This window comes from Miniopterus natalensis, chromosome 7, assembly GCF_054644295.1.
Source record: "Miniopterus natalensis isolate mMinNat1 chromosome 7, mMinNat1.hap1, whole genome shotgun sequence".
In the NCBI taxonomy this organism is placed as follows: domain Eukaryota; kingdom Metazoa; phylum Chordata; class Mammalia; order Chiroptera; family Miniopteridae; genus Miniopterus; species Miniopterus natalensis.
This window is the reverse complement of record NC_142087.1, coordinates 75,213,296-75,229,789: the sequence shown is the minus strand read 5'-3', so window position 1 is coordinate 75,229,789 and position 16,494 is coordinate 75,213,296. Positions and strand designations below refer to the sequence as shown.

At 42.0% G+C, this 16,494-nt stretch overlaps 1 protein-coding gene across 1 annotated transcript in view; it reads right to left on the bottom strand.

Moving 5' to 3' along the window:
- PTPN1 (protein tyrosine phosphatase non-receptor type 1) overlaps window positions 1-16,494 on the bottom strand; it is a 62,816-nt gene that overhangs the window by 10,713 nt on the left and 35,609 nt on the right. The window contains exons 2-4 of the mRNA XM_016214410.2: window positions 11,091-11,181; window positions 7,756-7,856; window positions 4,726-4,824 (exon numbers count right to left, since the gene is read on the bottom strand). Coding sequence (XP_016069896.1) covers window positions 4,726-4,824; window positions 7,756-7,856; window positions 11,091-11,181 — 291 coding nt within the window. The remainder of the gene's footprint in view (window positions 1-4,725; window positions 4,825-7,755; window positions 7,857-11,090; window positions 11,182-16,494) is intronic.

Here is a 16,494-nt window from a genome sequence, read left to right as displayed (position 1 = left end):
TAAGAATCTGACTTAAATTTTATGGCATACTTTGCTTGAGCTGAATTTCTGCACCAGAACCTACCATTTCAGCTTGCTGATGACTGTTCTGGTGATGGGGGCTAAGCTGCAAGGTCTATGAACCAGAAGGACTGACAATGTGCCTGGACAGAGGGAACCTCAAAGAGGTTATGGTTTCCATCGAATGAAGTATCAGTGTGTGTAAACAGCTCTTTGGGAAATGGTACAAATTCAAGACACTTGTAATTCAACATGCAGTCGCCCACTCAACACCTCCTCCGAGGCAAAGGATGATTGTGTCTGAAATGCCATAGTAAGTGGAGGGAGTCCCTCCAGGGCCAACTGTCTGTCAGGACAGACTGTTCATGCCCAGCAGCAACAAGATAGCCTGAGGGAAGTGCTGAGGAGAAAAATGCGATGGATATGCCCTGGGAATTCAGAAGAGGCAAATGTTTCAGGCTGGCTGAGGTTATAGGAAAGAGATCAGAGAAGGCTTGATGAAAGAAGCAGGCTCTGACACAGGCATGTTTGGAAGGTGTCTAGGATTTCCTAGGCACTAACTACAAAGAAGCCCGTCTCAGAGGAGCAGTGGAAGATGGGGCCAATGGTGGCCCAGACCACAGTGACTCTGGCAGCAGGCCTAGGAATCTGCGCATCACCTGGGCAATGATGAGCCAGGAGGCTGTTGAGGAGGTTGAAGACAAAACCACAAACACCCATTGATCCTGCTCTGCTGAATTTGCACGCTACCCAAAAAAAACAAATCAAGAAACACCAGCATGTGATGCCAACACAACATCTAACTCCATGGTCCCCAAACTGAAGGCTAATAGAGCTTTCTAAAGAGCCTGGACACAGGCCTGTTTGAAAGTCTTGGCGAGTTTCCTCCATGTCACTCCCCAACACACACACATATACACACACATTGATGATGAGCTGCCGAAGACAAACGAACCTCTTGAATGGGGCCAATCTTTCAGCATCAAGGCAATTCTGCCTCTCACGATACAGAAGCATTAGCAACATGGCAAGATTCATGCTTGGCCAAAGTAGGTGGGGCAGCTGAAAGCAAGACTTTAGTAGAAGACCTTTAAAGGACGTATTTATTCCCACACTTCAAATAATTAGAGCCGTGTAATTCCTTAAGAACCCAGAAACAAAGACATTGTCTGGGTAAGTTCAAAACCATGTGTACTGGGGTGGGCATCCAACACGGCAAGTGGAGAGAAAGGGTAAAAAGCAGAGACACAGAATGGCGAGTCACCACCAAAGAAGAGACAATGTTTTCACGTCTCATAGGCAGGGAAGACGAGTTTTTTAAATCCAACCTCCACACAGCAAGCACCCAAAATCAAAACCAAATATAAAGCCTAATAAATCTCTGTAGTCTGGGTAAAGACCAAGACTCTGGAACGCTATAACTGAGGAATTCTGGCAACACTGTCAATCAACTGATGTTTATTTTTGAGAACTCTTAGGCATCTATAGTAACATGCCGCACTCTGCTCTGTCATTTCCTGTATAAATTTTTGTTTTAAACACACAAAATAAAACAAAAAATAAGCACAAGCTCACTATTTCCTGTTATGCTATTAAGTTGATATATACTGACCTGAAAAGGAGATTTAATTAGAAAGCAGTCCTTCACCAGGATCTCAACTGAGACATGTCTTGGGTTGGCACCAAACATCAATGTGGCATTATTGTCCTAGCTGCTGTTACTGCCATGAAGGCGGGTGAAAGAGAGAAAGAGAGAGAGAGTGTGTGTGTGTATGTGTCCTTGGGACCTTCTAAAATAGCTCGACTTCAGAAAAGTCTATGAAAGTCATCTGGGTAAGCCTATGATGGTCCATTTGGCTTTCCCGAAGAATGAACACAGAGAACTAAGCAGAGCACAAGAGAGATGGATGAGGCACAAATTTCAGGTGACACATAGGTCACCGTTCTGGAATAGCAAGTTAAACTCACCTTGTTTATTTCCCCTGCCTAAATGACGATCCCTATCCTCACATTCTACACCGACACACCAGAAGTTAATACTGAATCAAACCAATGTGGCTATTTGCATGATCATAGTCTGACACACACAAGCACTTTCTGCACACTGCTTTCCAAAAGGGTAACAGGCAGGTTTACCAAAAATAAGAAGGGAACATCCTACACTACTTGGTAAAGGAAGGAAACCAGAAAACAAACAAACATTAGATGGAAACGCTCTGCAAGCTAGTTTTTACCACGGGCTGTGAGGATAGTTTACAATTAGATTAGCTGAGCAAATAAGATGTATCTTCTTATAATTTTTTCCAGTCAGTGCTTATGGGATGATAATGTTGGTGCCGAATAGGAAATGTCCAATCATATGTTGCTTTCATGCCCAAATGACCTTGAGTGAAAACAGTTATAAACGAAATAGGGACTACTGTCACATTATCACAGTAAACTACAACGAAACCAACCAGCCATGTTTTCATAATGTCCCACATAGCAACCCAAGGGGACATGTTGTTACAGTGGATCTACAGTCCATTTACGGTGAGCCATGAGTGGGAGACAAACAAGAGCAAGGCCTGGTGACAAACACGTAACTATGGTGCTGGGACACTGCTCCTTGTAATGTAACAACATTAGCTAAAGCAAACCACGTGCAACCAACAAAGATTTTACCTGAACTTCTAGCAACAAATAAATAAAAAGCAAATGCTACCATATCTGATGATTTTTGAATAAATAAGTCTGGATTTAAACTTGCAACACTTATCATCTAGAACAGTTGACGAGGGACAATTCTGCCTCTCTGAGGACAACAAACAATATTGGGAGACATTTTTGGTTGCTACAGCTGCGTGTGCAGGTGCTACTAGACTCTAGAGGGCGGAGGCCAGGGATGCTACGGCCCTAATGTCAGCAGCGGCCAGCCTGAAAGCCCCTGAAAGCTGATCTGTGTTGTGCCCCTGCAGGGGCCCCCACGTTTCACTTTCCCTTGCAGAAAGCACGTGCTGTGGGGGACTAATGTTTTGTTTCTTTATTCAAAACTGCTGAGAAGAGCAGGGACAGGTGGGGGCTTCCTCCACATTTTACTAATCAAGCCACTGAAGCAGAAAAAGTTAAAAACCACTTTCACTGAAAACTTTCTTTTCTAAGCAGCATTATTTTATCCATGTCAACACTCAGGTAAGTGCTCCATTATCACTGAGCAAATCAATGCTTTCCTTTAAGAATAGAGGACAGAGGTAAAATGATTTTGAACATAGGCTGCGGTAAGAGGATTCTTTGCTGTAGCGGAGACCGTTTCTCTTGTGGGGTGGAGCACAGAGGCTTTGTGGTGACTGCCTCCCGTTTTCGCTGCTGAAGTTTCCTTTGATGTGTTACTTCTGTGCACTTTATTTTTATCCTCTAGGGCCATGACTGCGCTTTCTTTGGAGGGGTGGCTTCTCTGGAGCCCTCATGTTGTCCTAGCAGGCCACATCTGCGTCCCAAGGTATCAGGATGGCTGGGAGAGCAGTGCCCAGCCAAGCCCCGGAGAACTCAGTGCCAGCAGCTGGCAGGCCTGGTTCTCTGCTCTGGAGCACCCATCCATATAGGTCTCTAGAATCCTCAGCTCACCTTCTCCCGGGGCCTCACCTCTGAGGCTGGAGAACCCAATGAGCCCCAGTGTCGGGGGGAGGGAAGGGCCCAAGTAGCGGGGATGTGGCATCTGTTCACTATGTTGAATACCACACTGGTGCTGGGCACGCAAGCAGTCTTACGTGGAGACAGGCCTTTAACAGGCAATCCCGCAGAGTAAGCCGTGTAGGAAGGGGCAGGCAGCACAAGCCACGGCTGACCAGGGGGAAAGCAATCAGAGGACACCTGAAAGTGGGGTAAGGGTGGGCACTGTGATTCAGATCCTTAGCCCAGAGAACATGGTAAGATGGCAAGAAACTTAAAGAGAAAAAAAAAAAAAAGGTTTGTTCTGACTGGAGCTGGAGGTGGGAGTAGGGTCCAGGTTAACGAGGGGCCAACCACACTCAATACCACACTAGACGCTACAGGGACCTTACATATTACTGAGAGGCAGGGGGAGCCCCAGAAGGGTTTTCAGCTGGGAAGACGTGTGATGAGACTGGGTTTAGAAAGATCATTCTGGATGCAGGGCTGGAACAGGCAGAGGGGAGCAAGTTGGAAGGCAGGGTGGTGGGGGTGGCTAAAGGGACAGACAGATGCATGGAGTGTGATGGCCTCAACAAACACACACCTCTAATCCACGTACTATATGAGGGATGTTTAAAGAACTGCAAAGAACTTGGAAGAAAGGGTGACATAAATCCTAAAGTAAATGCACAAGCAGACAGTGTCCACATTAAAGAGTGTGGCCAGGAGCCAAGTGGCTGGGATTTTAGAGGCAAATCCAGAGCCGAGCTGTTCCCATAGGCAGAAGAGCTAATGTGAAGGTACAGTAGACACTGGCCTTTCAAAATGAAACCATGCTTCCACAGCTCACAATGCATCGGCAGCAGCGTGGGAACCAGAGGTGAGGGTGACGCGGAGCGCACGCTCCAACTCTGGAGAGAGGCTCACTGAGGGGCAGGGCAATTTTACTTTTGTCCCTCTTGTTAATTCACTTATTTATCTGACTTGTTTACAATAAACATGTATTTATATAGTGCCTCTTTAGACAAACTGTTAACATTATGGACTGACACACAGGCAGACAGTGATATAAGAGTAGGTAAATGTACGACTTACCGATCCCTTCTCCATCACTCTGTTGAGCATGACCACGCCCCTGCTTTTCTGCTCCCACACCATCTCCCAAAAGTGACCGCATGTATTAGGCAAAGGGCCCTGTAAACACACAACCCACAAAGTGCATGCCATTTACACAGAAACATACTCCAGGGCGAGCTCATCATTGGCAGTTAGTGGTAACAGTGCCCTGGGGCAGTAGTGGCAGAGGTTGGGACAGGGACCCATCTTCTCCCTGCCTAGTGGTCAGTAACCACAATTCTATTTTCTAACACACAGTGAAAGGTCATTTCCACATCTCAGAGCTGGTTCAGGGCTGACTAACAGAGAGAAAATGTTGATTCTGCTTTCTGGTTTGGGCTTATTGGCAAAGGGGATCCACTAGGACCCACCCCCCAGGTGTAGGGGACAGGCAGTATGGGGAAGTGATCAACGGTGATACTCTTGTGGTTCCAGTTCCAATCACTGATCTTTGTGACCTTGGATAAGTCACTTCACTTCTCATGTCTCAGTTTCTCCACCTATCTCACTTGACTAACCATAGCATCTACTCATACAGTTTTGAAAATTAACTATATTCACATATATAAAGGCTTCCCACAGTACCTGGAACATAGTAAACAATCAATAAAATGTTAGATATTATTATTACTAACAGTAAACCTGATCACAGAGAGCCTTCATCCTTGGATCAAGGAACGTAAGAAATGTGGACACACAAATGGTCAGTCAGGTGGCCTAAGGGGCATGATGTCACCAGGGCATGATGGGGTGACTGCCAAGCAGCTGACCTGTCCCACTTTAGCCCACCCAGCAATGGGCACAGATGTTTACTGGATACAAGGATACGAATGCTTCAAGTTTGTTTCAATTTTCAGTAAGGCCTGGAAGGGACGTCACCTACAGCCTCCATGCTGGAGCATACCATCTCCTCCAGCATCCTCGCCCATTTCCATCCCAATTCCCCTTATTCTCTACATGTTTTCCTGTGAGTCTCCCCACACTTTCCTTGCCCAGGCAAACCTGCAGTGCTCTCTTTCTTCCCTGCGCTCATCTCAGACTTGCTGTCTGACCCAAAAGTCCTCACTCCATGTATGTGCCGCAGGACGCGGACAACAGGGATTACCTGTGTCACCCTTTCCCCCAACTAACAGAAAAGTGGCTCCTGGGAGGCAGGAATCACGCAGCCTCCTCGCTGGCTGCCCGGGCCTTTCACCCTCTGACCTGAGCGTGAGAACCCCTCGCTGGGCCTTCCACAGTGGCAGCTCTCTTGCTCTCGTTACCAGCTGTCACCTTCCCTACCCTCCAACACCACCCCAGTTTAGAATGGGTCTGAGGGATTAAATACCACATAAGATCTGAAAGGATACACAGCGAACTTCGCCAGTGCTTCATGGGGGAGGTGAAAGGACGCCAGTGACATCATTCTCTACACTTCTATACCTCAGATTTTTAAAGACTTACATCATTTGCATAAACAACAATGAAAAAAAATGGGCAGGGTTTCCTTGGTTTTGTGGAGTGGAAAATGTTTTCAGTCATACTATCTGGAGGTGCAACTTTTGGGGTCAGGCTGCTCTGATCCCTTTTGTAAGTCCCAGGGCAAAGGGAGACCATGTCAGCAGCTAGATACATCTGTGGTGCCACCCGACAAAAGAGACAGAACTTCAGATGTGCCAAGTAATTGCCAAGGCATGGGGGTGGGGAAGACAGGGCACAAAAGTGCCATGGTGATTTTCTTGTTCCATTTGACTTTATACACCCTATGAATCTTTGTTTTGGGCTTCCTGACCCCACACCAAAGTTGAATGGCTGAAATCAGGAAGTAAGACTTGAATTCTAAAAAGAGAAGTTCCTAAGAAGCCACTTTTGCCTCAAACCTCTTCCCACCAGTTTGCCACCACCAGGGATCTCCCTTCTTATCACCCTGCCCCAGCCCACCCCAACCACCCCAGAGATGCTAGGTAAAGGCCTGTCCCCTACTCATATACCAAGAACTTACTCAATAGCCCCCCAGAAGTGAACACTGCATGGCTGACGTCCCATACACTAACTGGGAGATGTCTGGGCTGATTATGGTCATGGACAGGGGGAACTGGGACAGGACAAAAAAGGGGCAGAGAGGAAGGGCCACAGTGTATATGCCCTCATCTAGCTCCCTGCCCCCAAAGCAGCCCTTTGTTCGTAGTGCCTTCTGGCTTCACTATAATTTTAATTTCCAAATATTGGCAGAAAAAAAACCCAAAAAAACTCCACAAATATTGGCAGAATTCTGATGTTCAAAATCACCCAAAACCCAAAGCCATATATAAGACTGATAAACTGATATGAAATAAGAAAACAAAGAGAAACTTAGACTGTTTAGACTAACTTATAGGTAACAGAATAAGACTTGAGAAAATTAATCAAAAGAAATTCCTTTATCTCCACTCCCAGATACCCATTGTTTTGAGTCTTATACCAGTAAGTGTTTCACAAGGAGATCAATTATTAAACCACTTCTGTGATTCTTTCCATAAAGATGCCAAAGCTAATGGGAATGTCAAGTGATTTGGCATCCTTGTTCACATAATCTAATGTTTTTTCCTGGACCAAAAAAGGAGGGCCATGCCACGGAATTCTGAAAGAATATCTGGACAAAGGTTCCTGGTAACTGCTAACCCTCTAAGATTTCCATGAGAACACTCAATGCTCTGAGGCACTTATGGAATCAATACAGGTACAGGCCGTTCTCTAGCCACAGCTCTGCTGCCTCTGTGGACAGACCACAGGCAGTTCTGCCATTTAAATGCTGTTTCTCATAAGCCCAGCAATGTCATACTTCTCAGAAAGATAGTGTTACAAACAAATTGAATCTCTGAAGGAGGATTTTTTCCCCTACCTTGTTGCTTTTATGGGTGGTTTAAAACCTGAGCTTCTGAAAGATGTGGCAGATTTTTATTTGAAGTAATAACAGCACTCTAAAACATTTCAATTGACATCAAGTAAGGCAAAAACCACTTAAAAAATTTCAGACAATCCTGGGATTACCTGGGTAAGAATGTAACTTCGCTGCGCTTCTTCCATTTTTATCAAACTAGCATTGATATAGTCGTTATCTTCTTGATGTAGTTTAATCCGACTATGGTCAACTGAAAGGCAAATCAGAACTCAGAGGTTAATCCTGGATGACCAAAGTGTCTACACAGGCATTGCACCCCATAGGGAAAGCAAAGGTGAGTTGGTAGCATTAAGGGTGTTCACATTGGCTGAGGCCATGCCTTTTAAATTGTGACCAGTCATCAATATGGGGATAACTAGTACTTTGAGGAAGGTTTTCTGAAGTGTTTGAAACTTAATGCTAAATAGCAACAAGGACAAACTACACTAAAACATGGATTACATCCCATTTGGGAAATCTTCCTAGGACACTTAGGTCATATCTTCCTATGACACTTATTACTGTCCTCAGAACTTGGTAGGCTAGGGAGAGGAGGTGTTAAGAGATCCATTCTGATGCCTAATACAGGATGGGGCAAAAGCAGGTTTACAATTGTTTGTATGGAAAAGAATACAACAACGAATAAATAATAATACAAGAATAAACTGTATTTTGTGTACTCACAACTATAAACCTACTTTTGCCCTACCATGTACATACTTTTAGAGGGTAAGATTTATGAGCACACCTCAACTTAACCTACAGCTCAAGGTTTAAAGATTAAGTGACCTAAGTACACAACAGTGTGAAAAGTCACATCTTGAATTCTTTTACATAAGGTTTTTTTTCCCTAAAGTTCAAGTATAACATACTTAAATGATTCTAAATCTCTCAAAGTCAGAATCTGTCATGATCAAAGACTTTGAAAAGAGAGTTTAACTACAAAGAGTAACTTTGAATCCAAAAAATTCAAAGTATATTAGCTACAACTTTCAGAATAGTTTTCAAAAATAAAACTCTCATTTGGAAGTTCTGCGCAGGTGAGTGAAAAGTACAACCACTTTTTTTCCCTTTTACCATGACTTTGTCACAGAAACAACGGTTTCCCGAGGGCCACTTTCCTATTCCTGCTAGTGCAGCTAACAAGAGCAGGTATTTTTATTTCTGGTACAACGCAAGGGATGATGAACTCAGGTGACTACCCATAAAGAGCATCTTCTCCCCCAGCCCAATGGGAAAGGAGAAGTTAATGGGGATAAGTAATTTGGGGCTTTTTGTTCTAAAGGGTTCCAAAGAGGTGTTTTTGAAAATTAGCAACTATTTGGAATATTGTTTCTCATTGTGGAGAGTTAATACAAAATGAAAAACTTTGGTAATATGTAAGTGGGTCACGGAGATAAAAGATCTCAGAAAAATTATGTGTCTGACACTGGTGAGTTATGTGAGCAGGTTGAAACAGTGCTGGGTGACCTTGGGCAATCAACTCCTCCTCTGAGCGCTGGGTTCTTCACTTGCCAAAAGGCAGATAACAAGATCCCCTTCTACCTTGAATCACCCTCCCATTTCCCCCATAACCTTAAAAGCAAATTACTTTTTCTACTGGAGGGTGGAGGTAGGGGAGAAAAGAAAAATATGAGAAGTGAGATTGGGGGTAAAAAAGTTTCGGAATGTTTCCCTAGAATATCATAAATGCTTTCTTTCTCTGTAAAACTGGTTCATAAAACCATTTAGATGAGCACTGATCAAAGATGTAGAAAAGGAATATTGAACACATTATTGACTAATTCAGAGCAAGTACAGCAAAAGCTACAGACCAAGGGTATGTCCTGGCACTGCTGAAAGGTATAAACAGTAATTGTTCTTTCAAGCTCATGGCAGCTGGCCAGACCTCACAGCAGAATCACTCAGAGAAGTTTTTAAAAAAAAAATAAAACCTTTGCTCTGGACAGTGTGGCTCAGTTTGTTGAGCGTTGTTCCATGTACTAAGAGGTCGCCAGTTTGATTCCGGGTCAGGGCACATGCCCAGGTTGGGGGCTTGATCCCCAGTGAAGGGGGTGTGCAGGAGGTGGCTGATTGATGTTTTTCTCTCATCAATGTTTCTCTCTCATCAATGTTTCTCTCTCCCTCTCCCTTCCTCTCTCTTTCTCTAAAACAATAAAAACACATTTAAAAAATAAAAATAAAACCTCTGGCATGCCACAGCCTAGACATGCTAACTCACGAGTGTCAGGTGCTGGGGCACAATGATGTGTCACCTGATGACCTAAAATTGCACTGCAGATGCTGCTGCCATTTGCTTTCATTCAGTTAATGAAGATCTCAACCACCACCAACATTTCTGAGCGAGACACTGGGCTAAGCGGCTGATGTTATTTTATTTCATCTTCACACAATCTGACAAGATCAGTGTGACTACTGTTTTATTGCAGGTCAGAAAACAGAACACTGTGCCCAAAGCCACACAGCTCTAAGTGGCAGGTGGAGACACAAACCCAGGCAGGGAACTGTGGCAGCAGTCAAAGGCAGACTGCTCTGTACCAGTCTAGGTCCATTTTAACGCCCCTCCCAGGAACCTGAGTGCTGTTCATTTCAGAGCAGGAGGCCCTGCTGACACCGACAGAGTGTGCTTTAGGAGGTGTGCAGGAAATGCCTGTTTGAGGAATAACCCACAGAATCTTCTACCCTGGCAGAGAATACTGTCATAGGCAATGTCGGCAGCTACAACCCTCACTGACTGATAATGTCTAAAGCCCCTGGAGGTGAGTCAAAAAGGCTTCTGCGGCCTAGAAGACATGGGAAAATTCATGTCCTTTACTCAGTTCCAGTGTATCTTGCTTTATATAAATTCTAACATGTCTCCTTATTTACTTTCAAGATATCAGTAGATTGAGAGCCAAATACTCTGAAGGCAGAGGAGGCTGTCAAAGGTCAGCAGGCATACTGGAGCTAATGGCAGGAAAGAACTGGAAATACGATGGTAGCTGGGTGTAGGGTGGGGTGGGACTCGACAAGCAGAGCTGACTCGAGTCTTTGGTAGAGGGAGTGAGCAGCTCCCACCCCTGAATGCCTGCACAGGGCATCATTACAGTTCAATACAATGCTTAGGGTCTATTAACACAGTTGCTAAGCCATCCAGAAAAGATTATATTATGCCTGCTCTATTCTGCTTCAGCTGGTAAGAAAATGATTCATGAGAAAAAGTCAAAGCTACAATTTTCCAGAAAAATGAAACCTTATCCCTTCTCCGATGGTGGCAAAATGAACCATTACTCTAAAGTCTCTAATGCCTCTGTTATAGGAAACAATCAAGTCATAAATCTCTAGTGCTAGTGATGTATTATCCAACTCCAGGGCTAAAGGAGTCCTGACTGAGAGGCCCTGCAGTTGAGGAAGAGCCCGACACGATGGAAGCAGTGAGACCGGGAATGGTGATGTGAATACTTACAGGGGCTGACATCTCTGTACCTGTTTCGGTTTTTGTTTTTGGGAAGCTTGGCCACTCTACACGGGAAGTCGCTGGCTTCATGTCGGATATCCTACAGAAAAAGGATAGAGTTCTCTCTTGAAATTTCTGGCATCAGGAATTCATCCAGACATTTAACGAGCACAGGCTCTGTGCCAGGCACTGAGGAAGACCCAGTGCAGAAACAGACATCAAAGGGAGCCAGGCAGTGTGGGAAACGCAAGGTGATAATTCAGAGGCATGTACAAGGTCATGAGAGAAAAACAGAAAAGGAACAACCCGTGGCTGGGGTTCAAGGAAGCAGCATGGGGCTGGGAGTTAGACACAGGCGGAAGAGGGCTGGGAGAAGGAAGGTGTGTGTGTGTGTGTGAGTGATTCCACTCAGGAACACCCAGCACAGCAAAGGCACCGGGGCTGAAGTTCACATCGTATGCAAGGAACAGTGAGTGGGCCGGTGGGGAAGAATGACAGATGGCTGGAGCACACAGGTGGGGAGGCCAGACCTCGGACAGCCTTGAATGTCAGGCTTGGGAGTTCCACCTGTAACCTTTTATAAAGTTACAGCTATTAAGAACAGATAAAATGCACTTTTATGCCAATAAACTATCCAACTGCTTTCCTAGGCGATGGTAAACAAATCCCATTGTACTCAACTGTCAGAAAGAAGTAGTTTCTGGATTAACAGAAAATCTGCATTATGTCTCCCTAAAACACCACCATAATCACATTAAAAAAATCTTTCCCTTTTAATTTGTATTTGATTATTATTAAAAGACAAACCCACATGACAATGTGAATGCACTTAATGCCACTAAACTGTATACCTAAAAATGGTTACAATGATAAATTTTTGGTTATCTATATTTTACTACAATTAAAAAAAAGAAAGAAGAAAAACCCACAAGGGAAGAACAGGAAAGAAGACAACAACAACAGCTTTTGGAAGCTGGAAATGAGACCAATTAGTAGCTGGCAGGACCTATAAGCCCACAGTGGGAAAAGTAGAGAACCACCTTGATTTCCACCATAGAATCCTCCAAAGGCTCAGGCAGCGCTGCCTCTCTGGAAAGAGGGGTGGGATTCATTGCAGGGTCAATCTGTCAGGGGTGGAGCTATCTGAGGGGAACTGGATCTTCCCCACCCCCACAGTCCCCCCTGCTGCTGCTAGGTGACTGCTGCCTCAAGCGTCTGCAGAAATCTGGAGACTTTCTGGAAAACATAAATCAGGAGGCAGAGTGCTCTCTAGATAATCAGAGCAGACAAGAGGAAAGACCAAAAGATACCAGGGTGTGCAACTGACAACCCCCCAGAGGCCCCATGGCCAGATCCACACTAACAAGACTCTTACACTTGCTCAGAGCTCTTGATCTGCCTTATAAGCTCCTACTCTTCTCATGCAGACAACCACTGGTTACAAGATGTAAGAACAAAGCCTGTAGTATAAGACATTTACAAGGAAAAAAGAAAAAAACAGGAAAAAAAGCTCTTTTAATAAACCACAAAGAAAGCTTTAAAAATATATATTAATATACTAAGAAAGATAAGAAAAGATAATATACCCAGAAAGATAAGATACTACATCCATGAATTAAGAACAGGATGTTACATAAAATAAACAAAAATGTCACCTGGAACTTAAAAACAAGATAGCAGAAATGATAAGCTTAATTGAAGAGAAGATAAAGATAGAAGAAATTTTCTCAGAAAGTAAAATCAAACAAACAAACAAAAAAGCAACCACAATAATAGAAAATTAGGCAAAAGAAAATACAAGGAAAGAAAACATCAAAAAATCATTCAAGAAAATCTTCCAGACCCATCAAGTGCGCATCATAATGATCAAAGCAGACCCATACTAAAACATATGAATTTGCAACTCCAGAATCCTGCAAAGAGAATATTCTACCAGGAAGAAAAAAGTAGATGACCTTCAAAGGATAAGGTGATCAGAATGGCTTCTGATTTTGCCAGAAGAACGCTGAAAGCTAGACAGCAATGGAGCAATGCCTTCAAAATTCTGAAGAAAAATGATTTCCAACCTAGAATTCTATATCCAGCCCAATAATCAAGTGAGAAGGGGAAAAAAAGACCATTTCCAGATATGCAAGGTCTCAAAAACTTTACTGCCCATGCTCCCTTTTCTCAGCAATCCAATGGAGCATGTCTTCTACCTGAGGGGAGAATAAACCAAAAAAGAAAGATAGGCAATATATAAGAAAACAATCTGACACAAGAGCAAAGGCAATGTTCCCAAAAACTGTGAAAGGAGGAGCTCCCAGGATGACAACCATGCACAGACCTAGGAGGCACGCAGATTAAAGCTGAATCACTCAAGAGATGGATATGTCAACAACATGCCCTTTGTCTGTGTACAAATGTGACCGAGAGGACCAGAGAGAAGTGAGGAAAAGACCTGAAATCTAGGAATAGGAAATCTAGTTGAGAAGAAAAACAAAGTAAGACTCAAGATAGCTCTGTGTGCCTACAGTCCAATCAACCCAGAGAGAAAGAGAATGGCAGTCTGCAGTAGGGATGTCTGCAAATAAAACACACCGAGCAATCACCTGAAACTGCTCTGTTCAGTACAGCAGCCACGAGTCACACATGGCTACTGAGAGCACTTGAGACATGACCAGTCTGAAAAGAGGGGTTATGTAAAGTGTAAAATACGCATGCGATGTTGAGACTTAGTACTAAAAAAAGGAAGTAAAATGTCTCAAATATTTTAAATATTTGTTGAAATAACATGTTGAAAATATTTGGTTAAGTCAACTATATTACTAATTCATCTGCTTCTTTTAACCTTTTTCACTGTGGCTACTTGAAAAGGTAAAATTATATATGAGGGTTACATTGTATTTCTATTGGACAGCACTAAGTGACCTTGAGAAAATTGTTTTGAGAGGCTACTAGAAGGTATGAGAAAAATTAGCAACAGGTAGAAAGAAAACTATGCAAATGGAAAGAATAGGCAATTATTAACTACAGAAAAATCTTAAAAAAGGAAACACCACAGTACAACACTATCTGTGATGACTATAGGCAAATAATGTAAATAATGTTTTTACCCAAAAATATACCATACTGGGAAGATGGTGAGGGGAAGCAAAGGCGGAGAGAAAGCAGGAGATGGCTGTTTAAGAAAATAAAATTTAGTAAAGGCCCAAATTAATGAATCAAAAGATAAACATACTTTCTAGAAATTTGTATATATACAATATATACAAGCTAGAATCAGTAGGTCAAGAGTTGAAAATGGTCATTGTGGGGAGAAAAGACTGGGGGAATGGCTTGAGGTGTGGGCAAGCCAATAACTGGATTTTATTACAAACCTATTATGGTACTATTTAACTTCTTAAGCCATGTGCATTTTTAACTTGAATTAAAAAAAAAAAAAAGAAGAAGAGAAAAAAAAAAAAAATGCCCACATCCTGCTATTCTACTTATTTAAAAAGCTGCAAAATTGCAGGGAGGAGGTTTTTGACTCAGAGGATAAGCCAATAATTTAAAAACATGATGACAGGTTATAATTAAACAAATTAATCTTTTATAGGTAATAAAGCTTTCAGGGAAATGCTACAGAGCACCAAAAAAATAAAAAAATAATAACTTAAAGGAATAAAAATCAAACTCTGAATCATTTAGCAATAGCTACAAATTCTGCCTTATGAGGTGAAACAATCAGGTCAGTCCAGCTGGTGTGACTGAAGACGAAGGAAATAATTAATGTGGCTAAAACACCAAGTACTCGGAGTAAAATAGGTGCCAAAATATCCACAGGAGTGCAACTGATTCAGCCAAAGGGTTATTAATAAGCACTTTTTGGTGCCAGAGAAAGAGAAAGAGAGAGAGGAGAGGAAGAGAGAAAATAAAAACCTAAATATTTCATTTAATAAAGAAAAATAAGAGGTATTCACACAATAGTTTTTTTTAAAAACAGATTTTAAAATTAAGATATACTCAGAGTAAAATGCATACATATTGTGTGTAGTTCAGTAAGTTTTTCTTATCAATTCTAAGGTATAATTTACAAATAATAAAATATACCCATTTAAATGTTTCTCTACTTTAGAATGGCCTATTGGGAAATATATGCTGGCTCTGAGTACAAGTACTTATATTTCATTTAGTAAAATAAAATGCCAGGATTATAGTCTTAAAATTGAGGAGTGATAAAGTATCTTTTTAAAATTAAAGGTAAAGGTAATTACCAATAGTGGTTTAGAAGAAAGTACTGTGCCATAAAATTTTATACAGAATTACAGCAAAACAAGATTTCTATATTCTAAAACTACCAAAGATATGCTAACTTTCCAATAGCTATAGAAAAAGGAGATTGCTCACTAATAAACAAGTGTAAGCTGACTTCTACCACAAAGCATAAAATATCTGTTAGATCTTTTATTATGCTGATCTAAAAATAAATAGCCCACCAAGTAAGTAAAATTTCTACGAAATAAAATAAAATAAAACAAAGGCCTTAGAGCTGATGAGAAGCTGAACACTGGGTAAATTTAGGAGCCAAGCCAAAAAGGAAATAATAAGCTTGCCATGAAACAGGTTCCCAGAAGTTTCCCGAAACAAAACACAGATCAATTCAAGAATCCTTCAAATGTGGCCAAGCACTTCAGGGGTGGGGTGGCACTAATTTAACAAGACCACGGATAACTTCCCAATGAATACAAGGGGATAACATACTGATAACAAAAGTCCTGATAACAGAATGAATTCATGCCCAGTGAATTAGTTTCTGTACTTGTTCAGGAAAGCTCATTATCCATTATTCAAATACTTCCCAAATCCAATTAGGCCAAAAGTTGAACAGGTGAAGAGCTGACAATTTCTGATTCAAGATTTCTATTTTTCTTGAAAACACAGAGGCATAAAAGCCAGAAATATTTTCATGTTTATAGTAAGCACTTCATTAAGTTAAAGATAACAATTTTGGTTTTGGTGACTGTCTCTTAATGGTTCTGTGGCAAAATGCATTATTCATTTTAAAACTATGACAAGTGATGAGGTAGAGGGAACATACCTCATTACTTTAGCAGTCAGAGTCTGATAAGAAGAATCTAGATTCTCACTTCTCAATCCCCTCCTACCTCATTCACACGCCCAAACTAGGCACTCAACATAATTTTGCTTCCAAAGCTCCGAGTATTTAATTCTATACCAATATGCTTCAGCTTATGAAATAGAAATGTTCCCAAAAGGGAATATGTTTACCCAAATGTATGGTCCAATCCTATTTTCTTGTTACAATTACTTGCTAGAAAATGGAAGTTATTGAAATAATAACAACAAATATTATTACTTTGCTTTGCAATTGGGCCACACAGACCCCTGATAAGATAGCACCAAAATACTACAACATGGATTCAAAGAG